At 47.4% G+C, this 13,459-nt stretch overlaps 1 protein-coding gene across 1 annotated transcript in view; it reads right to left on the bottom strand.

Annotated features, from left to right (window-relative positions):
- Positions 1–12,735, bottom strand: part of TMEM164 (transmembrane protein 164) — a 42,078-nt gene extending 29,343 nt beyond the window's left edge. Inside the window, exons 1-2 of the mRNA XM_066640262.1 lie at positions 12,619–12,735; positions 11,843–12,260 (exon numbers count right to left, since the gene is read on the bottom strand). Of these exons, the coding sequence (XP_066496359.1) occupies positions 11,843–12,208 (366 nt within the window). The 5' untranslated portion in view covers positions 12,209–12,260; positions 12,619–12,735. The remainder of the gene's footprint in view (positions 1–11,842; positions 12,261–12,618) is intronic.
- Between the last annotated feature and the right edge of the window lie 724 nt (positions 12,736–13,459).

Here is a 13,459-nt window from a genome sequence, read left to right as displayed (position 1 = left end):
CTATCTGACTTAACTCCTCGGTCAGGAGGGGCCGTTCGGGCAGCGGTATCTGCCCGAGGTCTTCTGCCGTGAAGACAGATGCAAAGAACTCATTTAATTTCTCTGCCATCTCTAAGTCTCCTTTTATCTCCCCTTTCCCTCCCTCACCATCCAGAGGGCCAACCGCTTCTCTGGCGAGTTTCCTGCTTCTAACATATTTGAAGAAGCTTTTATTATTCCCCTTAATGTTGCCGGCCATGCGTTCCTCATAGTCTCGCTTGGCCTCCAGTATCACCTTCTTACATTTCTTTTGCCACAGTTTATGTTCCTTTTTATTCTCCTCATTAGGGCAAGACTTCCATTTACGGAAGGAAGCTTCCTTGCCCTTCACAGCCTCTCTAACTTGGCTGGTTAGCCATGCGGGCACCCTCCTGGATTTAGTGGAACCCTTCTTTCTTTGCGGTATACACCTCTGCTGGGCCTCTATTACTGTTGTTTTAAGCAGCCTCCATGCACTCTGGAGAGATTGGACTCTTTTTACCCTCCCATTCAACCTCCTTCTAACCAGCCTCCTCATTTGAGGGAAGTCCGCCCGTCGGAAGTCAAGACCATTCTGCTGTGGTCTTGTACACACATAACAAACCTGAAGGTTCAGCTCAATTAGCATTCCTAACTCTTAACATTGGTATAGGGCTTTCCGAGTATGTAAAAGCGCTTTAGGATGGAATCTTTACAACAAACCCTGTAAGGCAACTATTCTCCCCATATTGCAGAGAGGGAAGACTGAGACTCAGAGGAAGGGGCTCGTTTAAAGCTACCTAGTGAGTTAATGACAGAGGCAAGATACAAACTGGGGAAGCCCCAATGCACAGTTCGGTCTCTTAGCTGTACGTCACACCGTCTTCCCGTGAAAGCATACAACATTAAGGAGGAAGAGTTTGCAATGCGAGGGTAACAACACCCTCCCTTTCCTTCCCCATTTCTTCAGAAATACAATAAGAAATACAATAAGAAAAGACAGGGCACAACATGAAGCCCAAAAACAACTAGACAGACACCATGCTCTCTCTGTCGCACACTGAATCTGCCCAGTCTTCACCCCCAAAGCCAAAGAGCTGGGTTCCAGGAAGGTGAGCACCAGACTCTGCTCCCAAGCAGACAACAGATTGACTCCATAACATCTCTGAACTGCAGAGAACTCAGAGGTCAAGACTCATACCATCTTGAAGCACAGCCCCCTGCTCTTCCCAACAGGGCATGTAAGAAAGTGTGGGGTGGTCCTGAGATGCCTTCAGCTCTTTCTGTAAAATTTCTGGATGAACTTCCAAGGACAAGCTGAATTTCCACAAGCCACGAGAGATCATCAAGGCCCCATCATCCCCACACAGCAGCAGCCAATGCCAACAAAACGCTTTTTGCTCCAGATTTTTCAAGGCTGTAAACCAAAACACGCATCATCTATAAGAAGTCTGAAGGCTGCGCTCCTGCTCCTATTTCCACGCTCCTTCCTTGACCAGCTGACTTACAGCACATTCCGAGGTGCATCTACTCAGAGGAAAGTGTCGTTGCACTCGTGGCAACACTTTCCCAGGAAAGTGGACTGCAGCCCTAATCACCAAGAGGTGCAAACTCAAGCTGCAGTTTTTCTGCTTGTTATATAACACCTGGGACACGAACAGCACACTGACCAATTTGTGGTTTATTTGTACCAACTACGAACAGCACAGTCAGGATGGCTTGCTGGGTTATTTGCTAAAAAGGCCTGGTTTAGCAGGAGAAGAGAAGGTTAGGAGGAGATATGATAGCACTCTTCAAAGACCTATAGGGTTTGGGGGGAGCGGAAAATGGTGGATTCCCAATCTCATGCTTTTATTTATTTATTGGGTTGTGGCATGAAAAAGGTTTAAGACCACTGGTCTAGACTGCAAGCCCTTCAGAGCAGAAATCTGTTTTTTAACTCTACGCAAGGCACTGGACACGCTGATGGTGTAATGTAAATTCATCCAAAAATACCACCGCTTCCCAACCAAGTAACATCAGACCTCCATTGTGATGGCAACACAATCACTGGAGAGCCAAGGCTGTGCCCTCTCCCAGCAGTGTGTGTGCCTGGGCACGAGGCTATGGCAGCGTTGAACTGCCAACTGGGCCAGCTGCCATTTTCAGAGACAGACCGCAAGAGGGTGTAAACAGCCCTCCTCTTGTTTCCCCTCCTGCCAAGGAAACAAAGCAGGACATCCAGGACTCTGAATGCCGGAAGTGCGCACAGGCATCACAGCTCTAGAACATGAGTTTTCCAAGTTAGGGAAATGTGCGCTTTGCAAACCAAGCTGAGGCGGTTTCACAGGACCTGCTATTCATTGAGCAAGCAGGGTGGACTAAGTTGGTTTCTTACCACTCTGTTTCAACGGGCTGGCACCAAAACACAAAGCACCAAAAAGCCACTTGGTCCCTTGCCTCGATCTCTCTGGAATATACACAGTGGTTCAGCTGAGAAGCTGAAAAATCTTTCCCTCTGTAACAAAAGTCCCCAACCCCATGCTGATAGGACTGTAGCTAGACAAGAGACCTGCAAAGACAGAGATTTCTGGGGACTCCTGAACTCCAGAGGCTCAAGGTATCCCCCCTCCAAAAAAAAAAAAAAAAAAAAAAAATCACAGTGGGCAAAAAGTGGAGTCTTCAGCCCTTTGCCTTTCATGACAAAAACCAGTAGTGACTTATTTTTTTTAACTATTTTCTGCAGTTCGGAGGCTTGGGGAGCCCTGCAGAGGGGCTGACCTGACCAAAAAGATGATTTTGTTTGTGTTTTTTGCAGTGTCAATGCTCTGATAAAGTGATGCTACAGAGAAATACTCTTTTTTTTTTTTTTTTTGGCCTGGCCTTTCAAAATATGAAGATCAGTGCCCCAGAAACCACCGCTGTTATTGTGCTTTCATTAAACACCACCTGATGTTTTCATGTACCCCAAAGAAGCCACGCTCAGCAAAACAGAGCACTCCACAAGGCCCCTCTTAGGATGCCAAATTTAAATTTCCAATGAGAAAGGAGTCCTGCCCAAACCCAGAAAGGATGTCTCAATATTTTGACCAGATGCTGAAGTTTCAACCAACATTTAAAGAGTTGTGCTTTTGCTAGCCATTCTTCCCAGCTCTCGTGTTTCCAGACTAGAACAGATGTGGTGGATACTTCTATTTAAAAATAGCAGCCCTGCTCATTATGAGGCACAGTGACCTTTAACCCTAGACCGTAAAGTCATTTTAAGACTAAAGCATCTGCACAATGGAAGAGAGCTGCTTGATTTGAGAAACAAATGCTTAAACAGTTTAAAGGCCACGCAGCATAAAGGGAAAAAGGAGTTTTATTTAAACATCATACTTAGTCTCACAGAGCAGGGACAAGCCGCTTGAAGAAAATTATATTTAGAAGTTGTTTGTTAGTTGCACAGAAGTTACACACTTCAGAGTTTAGAAAGGGAGTAGCAACTAAGGCAACATAGAGTAAGATAAGGTTCCTTCTTGGCAGGCGCACAGGGCTGGCCAAGGCTATCGCATGCTTGCTACCAAGACTCACTTGTTTATTCTCCTAAGTTTTCAAAAGAAGGGAAAAACACATATAGAGACATATAGCCTTTGCCTTAAAGCGTAACCAACATATATGGAGACATATGGTAGTGATTAGAAGTAAGTCTTAAACAAACAAAATGCTTGATTTTAGAAAAACTTTAAGGAAACTAGACGAAGGGTTCAACACTGCAGACATCCTTATCTTAGTTGGCAAGGATGTTCTTGACAGACACCTGCAGAGATGAGTTTAGAACATTAGTTAGGTAACCAGGACGATCCTTACCATTCTTAAGAAAGAGTCCTTTGTTTGAATTGCAACTGAGATAAAAGAGTGCAGAGTTGTCTCAAACAGCTTGCCTGACGGTAATGTGTTTGAAGGTAAATGAGAGAAGGATTTCTTAAGGGAAATCCTATATTCATAGAAAGTTTGGCTTGTTTTAAGAGATATACACCACTATACCCTTAATAAGTAATTAGTCACAATAGTTATAATACAATTAAGACATATAGTATCTTAAAAAACTGTTAAAAGGAAGTTTAATAGACTCTGGTTCGCACAGGTTTGCAGAGGGCCCACAGGGAATATACTAAAACCAGGAGAAGAGATGAGTGGCACAAGTAAGGCCATCCTAATTAGGAAGGGTTTAAAAGGAATATATGTCAATAAATAGGTTAGAAGTTCTGCCAAATTAAGGTCTTCACACCCGTGTTTAAGTGTTTGTGTGTTCTCTTAATGAGGACAGTACAAAAACCTATTTTCTCAAGGAGATCACTAGTTAGATAGATAAATGTGAGTGAGGGTCAGTGCTGGATGGAATAATGTTACAGCGAACCCTACTGGTTTTGGAAACTTTTGGAAATTGTGTAATTTTGGCAAAGTTTTAAGATGAAACCCCACCGGTATGTAAATAAGAGCCAATCAATGGTTTTGCTCATTTGTTGTCCACCTATTTTCCATCTTGTATGTAAATCTATCATATCTATATCCTATTAAGAGTTAGCCCCATTTATGATGTCAAACTTTCAGCAAATGAGAAGTCTAGATTTTCAGACAAAGGATCGTGTGGTATAAAGGTTAAGGACCAGCGTTCAGACGGGGTCCATGCTTTGGACATGAGTCCCATGGACCAATGGTATCCAATTCAATAAAAGCCTGTGAACCTTCATCCCTATGTACAGAGTCATTCTGAGTTGCTCATTTGAGTTGCTGATTGGCCTTGCAACAATTAAGTTTTCACACACCAACTGTCGCTTGAACTTACACCAGTGTTCAACCCAATTTGGAGTGCTATTCACAGACACACACACACACAATTGTACCTGCGAATTTTGTTTTAAGGAAACGCTTGGTCGGACCATGAAGCAGGACCGATTGTGTTTCAGGCTGGTGGTCTAGGAGCAATAAGCATTTATCTTTCCAACATGTTCTACTCAAAACACAATATTTCCAAAGCACCTTCAAAGATCATGGGCTTTACGTAAACCCAAAAGAGTGATCGTGGCTACCATCCTGCAAGTAGACTGACTACAAAAAAAAAAAAAAAAACCAGCTAGGTTGTATCACACACACACACATTTTACTTGCACAAAAGGAGGAAAATTGCAGGTAAGTGAATTCAAAGATAAAGGGAACTGACTGTACATGATTTACGCTTTAGGTGCCAACTTCAGACCTAATGCACAAGATGTGACCTAACTGTTCACTGCAATTTACCATAAAACTCACAACTACTCACTGCAAAGGCAAGACCACTTCCAAACCATCCCCCCCCCCCCCAGTACTCAGAGCTTATTAAGAACAGATCTGATCTGTTTATCTCTGCCAGCTTTCAGGTGCCCAGCGCACTCCAGAGGTGCCAATTTATACAGTGACCGTTTCTGATTCTTCCACTAAAGATTCTCAATCTATTTTTATCAGCAGCCTGAACTTTGCAAGAATGTTCAGTGGGGACTCACATCAGTGGAGAACCCAATTATACCACCACCACTTGGAGTCTCCATCCTGAAAGAAAACATCAACTCGTAGATAGAAGGTTAGGAAACTGTTCATAAATTTTATTTTCATGCATTGTGGCAAAACATTTTTGAAGTAGCAGTTTGAAAACGTACCGATCAAGTGCCGCTATGGGACCGGTTTTGTTAATTTTATAAAGAAAATAGGAAAGAAATCCACAGTCATTGCCTGGAAACAGACATTACACACACTTGAGGCACAATGGAACTACAATATCCCATTGCTTTCAATTGCAAAAATCAATTTTTTTAAAAAAAAAAAAGCTTCTACAAAGAGCAGCCTTTTCAGTCAGCAAGATACCTTATGTGGCTTTTTTTTGCAAATAGAAGATATCACAAATGGTTTCACAGACCTTATAAATCCCCATTATGTGCAACTTTATACCACCAAAAGTCATCATCATAGCTCAGTGTTTCTCAAACTGTGGGTCAGGACCCACTAGATGGGTTGCAAACCCATCAATTCAGCCAATTTCAGCTGGGTGCCCATTCATTTCAATGTGTATTTTAATTTTAATATATTAGACTTGATGCTACCATGGCCTGCAATGGTATATTACTGATGTAATATACCATGTTACTGATCTGTATTTTTAACAGGCTAGAACAGTGTTTCTCAAATTGTGGGTTGGGGCCCACTAGGTGGGCCGTGAGCTATTTTCAGGTGGGTCCCCATTCATTTCAGTATTTTAGACTTGATGCTACCATGGTATGTGACTGCATTTCGGAAAAAGTTACACATCTGTACTTTTAACATGCTGCTATGTATATGTTTTTAACAATAATAGTCAATGGGATTTACTCCTGGGGTAAATGTGGGTAGGATTGCAGCCTAGGATTGTTAAAAATTGCCCTGCTTGATGCTGTCACTTCTGGTCATGACATCACTTCTGGTGGTTCCTGACAGATTCTCATTCTAAAAAGTGGGTCCCAGTGTTAAAAGTTTGAGAACCACTGGGCTAGAATGTATTTGATTTTAACCATGATAGTCAATGGGGCTTATTCGCGGGTAAGTATGGATAGAATTGCAGCCTTTGGGATATTTGGGGAATTTTTTTTAAACAGATCAGCAACAGCTTGGGAGAGTTAAGAGGGTTCTTCTTTATTTTAAGTACATTTTTAATCTTACTGTAAACTTTTGATTTGCTTACTTAATTGATCTTTGTTGGTTGTATGGGGGTGTTAAAAACTTCCCTGTTTGATAATGTCGCTTCCAGCCTTGACATCGCTTCCAGGTTAATGACATCACTTGTGGTGGGTCCCAACAGATCAACACTCTAAAAAGTGGATCCCAGTACCAAAAGGTTTGAGTACCCCTGATAGCAAATCTTACTGTATTTCCAAAGGGAGTGTTGATATTTGATTCTCTGCTCCCACACACCACTGTAATCAGACACCTTTTTGCAAAGGAAGCTCTTACCCAAGACAGCCACTTCCCTATTAACAAATGCAAGAACTAAATGGTAGACCATGTTCCTCTTCACACCCCGTCTTTGTTTCTAAACATCCAGCCCAAGGAAGTGATACACAACCTGGAAGTTCACATACCACGTTGCACACTTTAGGTCGGCCTTAAGGTAAACAAGGGGTCTTCAAATCCCAGTCCGGTGGCCAGATGCAGCCCACGGCAAGCCTCTATCCAGCCCGCAGCCAGCCTCTGATCCCAAGAGTCTCTGGCCCAGTTGACCAAACACAGCTGGAGTTGTGCTTGTGGGGTGGGGGAATTGGGGTCCATTAAAGTGTGTGCTTTAGGCTGCGTTGGTGTTTGGAGAAATCCTGAACATTTGAGCCCATTTATTCATTCATCTAAGTTCCATCTCCAATGTATTTAATTAAATTTTATATTAAATTTTTTTTCCCGGCCCTCAACACTATGCCAGATGTTTGATGTGGCCCTTCGGCCAAAAAGTTTAGAGACCCCTGGCGTACACGATTGTGTTTGATTCCACAGTTACTGTGCCTCAAGAACAGAACAGGTTCTCCTTGAAATACTGAACTGCCCACAGCAAGAGACAGGAAGAACAAACTAGACTTGGGTTGGCCAACTCAACCATCGGAGATCCTCATGGAAGCATCCATGCTGGCCTTAAACATGACACAGCCTCTCCAGTACCATCAACTTGTGTATCAGCAATGCAATTATGCAGTTCTTGTCTGACACAAGCACATCTACAATTGTTCCTCCATCCAACATTCAGGTGTCACAAGTTTCACAGAAGCAACACCGATGTGGCTCAAACAGCAAGCAAGGCAAGTGTGAACCAGTTACATAATCAAACCTAGAACTGCTGTAGGTCAGCATTTTTCAACTGGTGGTACTTCAGGTGGTGTCCAGTGGGAGGTGCAGGACCCCCCACCCCCGACCCCTGCTGCCTGAAAGCGAGACCAGCAACGTGACAAGCAGCGGTAGAAGGCTCGGCGAGCAAAACTCCAGCACGCTCTTTGCGCAGACTCAAAAAAGCCCTCCCATCCACCCTGAGCCTCTTCCCAGTGTTTGTTGTGTTACCCAGCCCAGAACTAACTAGTGATGACATCTTCTTCACCAGTTACTTCTGGTGGTACTTCCAATGTGGTCCATGCAAAGCAGTAAGGCTGGGGACAAATGCTGCTCTAGATGCATTCCTAGCCAGTTTGGTGATGGGAACCAGCCCCAACATTCTCCATGGGGAAACCCCAAGCTTCTGCATAAGTAGAACAACAACAACAAACGCAGCAAAAATCAGGAAATTTGTGTCCCTTTGCAACACAAAATTGGCTTGTCATCTGTGGTGCACATTCACACCAACAGCAGAATGGTTTCCCATTCTCATTGAAGCTCAGACGTGTGTCCTTTGGACCAAGGTTAAGGCCAAAGGGTTATAAAACTGAGGCATGGCTCAAAACCCACTTCTTCCTCCGGCGATCAGCCACACGAAGGATGGAATTTTCCAAACGTGACTGCAGCTTTTGTTGATGTCCTGCCTTGACCCAGTAGGCGTAGCATGAACATCAGAACAGCCTGGCATCAAATTTAAAATCAGTCTGCTTGAGCAAACAGTCTGCTCACACTGGCCCCAGGGGTGGCTCTGCCAGTTTGAGACCCGGTACTGATGCTACGTACCATACAGGGCCTCCAAGAGGAATTCTATCAGCGGGTACCAAATTTCTTTGGGGCCCCTTCCCAAAGAGGGAGGGGGGTGAAACAGAGTGGGGGGAGGCAATAGGGGTCAGCACCACTTCTGCACCAGCTGTAGCCCCGCAGCTGTGTCCCTGAGCTCCCATCCACGCCTTCACTGTAAGCAGATCCACAAGTCAAAGAGCTCCTGGAGCAGGCCAGCTTCCTCCCAGATGTGACACTGTTAAGGAATGTATGTATTCCTGGGCCGGGTGCGTGTGGCTTTTGGCAGTAGTTGCTTCCATGTGCCTCCCGTGTGGGCAGTAAGTTTGGATGAGACTGAAAAATGTAAGTTCCCAGGAAATTTTTGGGCCCCCTTCTTTGGCTCCTGGGCACCCCTTCAAATTGGGCCCGGGTACAAATCACCCCCTTTACTCCCCTCTCCTAGGCCCTGCTACCATATCTACCTTTGATCCAGAGGCTGCAGAAATCAACACTCCTACTATGCTGCAGAGATCTGCCACCTCTCCAAGCTACATCCCTATGAACCAGCCCGCCTAAGAATCAGATGAACATTTAGCATCAGTCAGGAGTTGGAAGGTTCATGAAACTAGTGAAATAGTGTGTCTAAAATCCCATACAGTGGGCTGTCCTTACCCACAGGTTCAGTACCCACAGGTTTCCCTCGACATGAATATCGAGCCTGCATCTGGAGAGCCTCAAGAACCTCCCGGACGCAGCCTCCCTGAACCCAGAAGCAACTGCTAGACATTTCCAGCCGCGGGGGGTCCTTGAGGCCCTCCATGTGAATTATTTTTGCTTATTTATTTTTCACATTTTGATACCGCCCTACCTCCAAAGAGCTCAGGGCGGTTTACGCAGCTGCTCCTCCCCTCTTTCTTGTCCTCACAACAACCCTGTGAGTTAGGTGAGGCTGAGAGAAAGTGACTGGCCCAAGGTCACCCAGGAAGCTTTGTGGCTGAGGGGAGATTTGAACCTGGATCATCCAGGTCTAAGTCCACCTCCCAAACCACTACACCACCCTGGCTCTCGATTATCAATGGGAGGGTCTGGACATGGATCCCTGCAGATACTGAGTGCCCACCGTACTTTAGCCCAGCAGGTCTTGCCCAACCCATCAGTCAGAACTCAAACAGCTCCAGTTTCAAGGGGGCTGTAACAGCCATGGTTTGGGAGCCCCATTTTGAACCCTTGCTTCACTCCATACTCCTGCAGTTCCCCCTGTGCTTGCGTGAGTGATGTTCCTACTATGATGTGTTGAAGTACCTCCAGGTAACCTCTTCACTCAGCCAGCTGCCTTAGGCTTGGGCTGTGCCACCTCCCCTTCAAGGGAAGCTACGATATTCAGTACCCGCCTACACCTTTAGCTATGGTTGGCTTTGCCTCCCTGGGTTAAATCACTGGGATCTTCGCCCCTAAGGTTTTGAGCCTTCCAGCTCTTTCTCAGTGGACTCCCAGCACAATCCTATGGATATTTACCTGGGAGTAACCTCCATTGAGCTATATTTGACTTACTTCTGAGTAAACACGCATAGGGTTGCACTGTCTTTCATTAAGGGCACAATCCTAACCTGGTCTATGCAGAAGTAAGTCCTATTTTGCTCAACGGTGTTTACTCTCAGGGAAGTGTGGTTAGGATTGCAGCTTAAGTGACATGCCAGTCAGCAGGTGTAAGGAAAGGTATTCTGCTTAGCTAGATCATCTCCCTGGACAGATCCACCCACCTGCCTCCTTCTTCCTGTGATCACAGGTGACAAGCCATGATGACTATTTGCAACCTCTGGGTTCTGGAGATAGCCTATCTCTGAATGCCAGGTGCAAGGGTGTGACAACACGATACAGGTCATTTGTTGTCTCGTGGGCCACTGTGAAATACAGGAAGCTGGACTAGATGGGTCCCTGATGGGTCTAGATGGGATGGCCTGATTCAGGGAGGTTCTTCCCGTGTTCTGTTTTTGAACCTCTTTCTCAACTCTGGTCCACTGCAAGAGAACAGCTCCTTTCCTCCCATCCCCAAATCAGGTCAGCTGCAGAGCACAGCACATTCCCCTGCCTTGTCAATTTCAAAACATTGCATTTTCCATTGTCTCCCTTTGATTTTATACTTTTCCTCTCTCTCAGAGATTGTAAATCACCCATCAATAAACTGACACTGGTTCTCTTCAGTCCCTTCCAACTCCTTCTAGCCCTTCAGCGGCAAACACACTGTGAAGGCACCAGAACCCGAAGGTCAAAGATCCCTTCATGGGAATGAGCTCCATGTATATTCCCAGACCCACATCTCTTCAGAGCACTCCAGGTCACAACCATTTCCAGTGATGGCAATCAGCGGCTATTTGTCCAGGAACACAGGCCGGTGTGGCATAGCAGCTAAGGGACTGAGCTGCAAATTCTGTGCTTCTGTGGTGCTGCCCTCGCTCCTACCCTGCGCCCTCAACCAGCCACTCCATCTTTGCCTCAGTCTTCCCTGCCTGCAATACGGGAACAACAACACAGGTCCATACGCATTTTGTTGTCGTAAAAGTTAGACCTTGAGTATATTTAGGGCTCTGAATCCAAAAAGGGCATTGGTTTTGCTTTGGGAAAAGGGAGATATGCTCTAGTTTTATGAGTATGGCGTAGCCCCCTAAGATGTCGATTCAAGAATCTTTCTCATGAAAAAGCCATGGCATCTGCTTCCTCATGAGGAAGCTGCTTGAATCAGAGTCTCAGGTGGCTTGGCTGTAGCCCCCCAAACGAGAGCCAATCGGTCAAAACCAATGCCATTTTTGGCACCCCAAAAATATCCTAAATCTGTTCAACAGCCATTGGCAACTAAAAAAAGAGATGTTGTGGGAGTTTTTTTGTAGGTATGTGTAATACTTTTCAGGCTTGTTGCAAGGATTGCTTCAAAATACACATGGAATGCTTGACACACTCAGAAAATGCTGTACAACTTTTAAGCGATATTATTTATAACCCAGCTGGGTTAGATCTTTCCCATTGTGGCCAACCAGCTGCCTCTAGGAACCCTACAAGGAGAAGTACAAAATTAACAGGCCTCCCCTCTACCCCTGGCATTCAGGAGTATACCTGGAGGTCCCATTTAGCTATCAGGGGCTAACTGCCACCGATAGCCCCATCATCCACAAATGTGACCAATCATGGCTCTTGGAGAGCCACTATCCCTTACCTGCATCACGGTAACAACGTGGCAAGGGTTCAGCAAGTAGATGACCGTCTTGGAGGCAAACTTGAACCCCACTTCCAACCCAAAGGTGAGGCAGAGGGCGACCAGCAACAGGTTCTTCCCCAAGCTCTCTTCCTTGAGCCGAGACTGGGCGAAGAGGTCTCCCACCTCCTTGGCATGGGTCCTCCTGATCTTCTGCAGGGACACCGCGACCTCCAGCACTCCCACGCATAAGAAGACCACGCTCTCCACCAGGCGCTGCTGCCAAGGGAGGAAGGCCGCGCAGTCGGGGCCCCCGTTGCCTTCGAAGCTGGGGTCCACTCCACCGTACCACCAGTCCAGGAGGTTGGAGGTGCTGTAGCGACTCATGGCGAAGGTCTGATGGAGCAGGTGAGATCTCCAGGAGAGCAAACCTAAAATACTGAAACATGAAACACAATGAGCCAGACCTTCGATCTCTATTGCCCAGGATCACCTGCTCTGGCTGGCCACAGGTCTCAGGCGTGGGAGGGGGTGGCCTTTGTCTGCACCCCCCCCCCAGAAGCTGCCAGGGACTGACCCCAGGGACCCCCTGCTGACACGTGGAGGACCACCCTCCCAAGCTGTGGGCAAACTCACTTTCCCCACCTCCTTAATCCAAACCCCCAGTCCGACGGGGGGGGGGACGCTTAGAAGACTGGAGAGGGCTCACCCCCCTTCCACCCGGGGCTCACCCCCCCTTCCACCCCCCCTTCCACTTCCCTGCGCCCCCCCAGCCTCCAGCTCTGCCCCTTTCTCACCGATCTCCCCCTTCTTGGGTGGGGGGCGCAGGGGGGGATCAGATCTGCCCGTGGCCCTCCCCTGGCTGGCTGGCTGAACCTTCCTCCTCCTCTTCCTCCCCCAGGAGGAGGGGCGCAGGCTGTCGGAGAGGCACAGCTGGCGACGCGCGGCTGCCGCTCCTCCTCCACTATCACCCCACCCGCCAGCCCAAGCCAGGCGGGGGCCCCTCGGATTGGCTGCTCTGGGCCTCCCGCCCCTCCTCTGGGGGCGGCTCCCCCCTTCAGCCCTCCCCCCTTGAAGCTCAGGCTCAGCCAGGCTGGGGGGGGAGGTCCTGTGCCAGATTGCTGCGCACCCCTGGGCGCACAGCACCCCCCAGATGGACTGGGGGGGCTCCCTCTGTTGCCCTGAGGATCCAACGCGGGGGGGGGGAAGAGGCAGGTGTGCCTTCCCCCCCCCCAAGTCTTAAGCGCTGCCGCGTTCAATGGAACTTCCTGCTGGAAAACAATGTATCCGATTGTATCCTGATTCCGGCAGCTCGTCCCTGGGAGGAGGAAGCGCCTGCGGAACGCCCTGACACTTGACGTTTGGGTGCAGACGCGCCTGGGCGTGCACTGCCAGCCCTGCCACTGTGTCCGTGCTTGCAGGGAAGAGAGGGCCTGATCCGACCCAACTTTCCAGCTCCGGTGTAGCCACAATGCAACCAACATGTTCCCATACCTTAAGAAGGCCCCAGTGACTGCCTCCCCCCCCACCCACCACAGGATGCTACGCACACCCCACTGGCATGACTGCACCAGGCTTGCTTCTGAGTAGACCTAGGACACAGGCCTGTCTCATCTCATCCAGAACAAGGAATAAGAC

This window comes from Tiliqua scincoides, chromosome 12 (assembly GCF_035046505.1).
Source record: "Tiliqua scincoides isolate rTilSci1 chromosome 12, rTilSci1.hap2, whole genome shotgun sequence".
Lineage (NCBI taxonomy): Eukaryota > Metazoa > Chordata > Lepidosauria > Squamata > Scincidae > Tiliqua > Tiliqua scincoides.
This window is presented reverse-complemented; position numbering and strand designations above follow the sequence as displayed.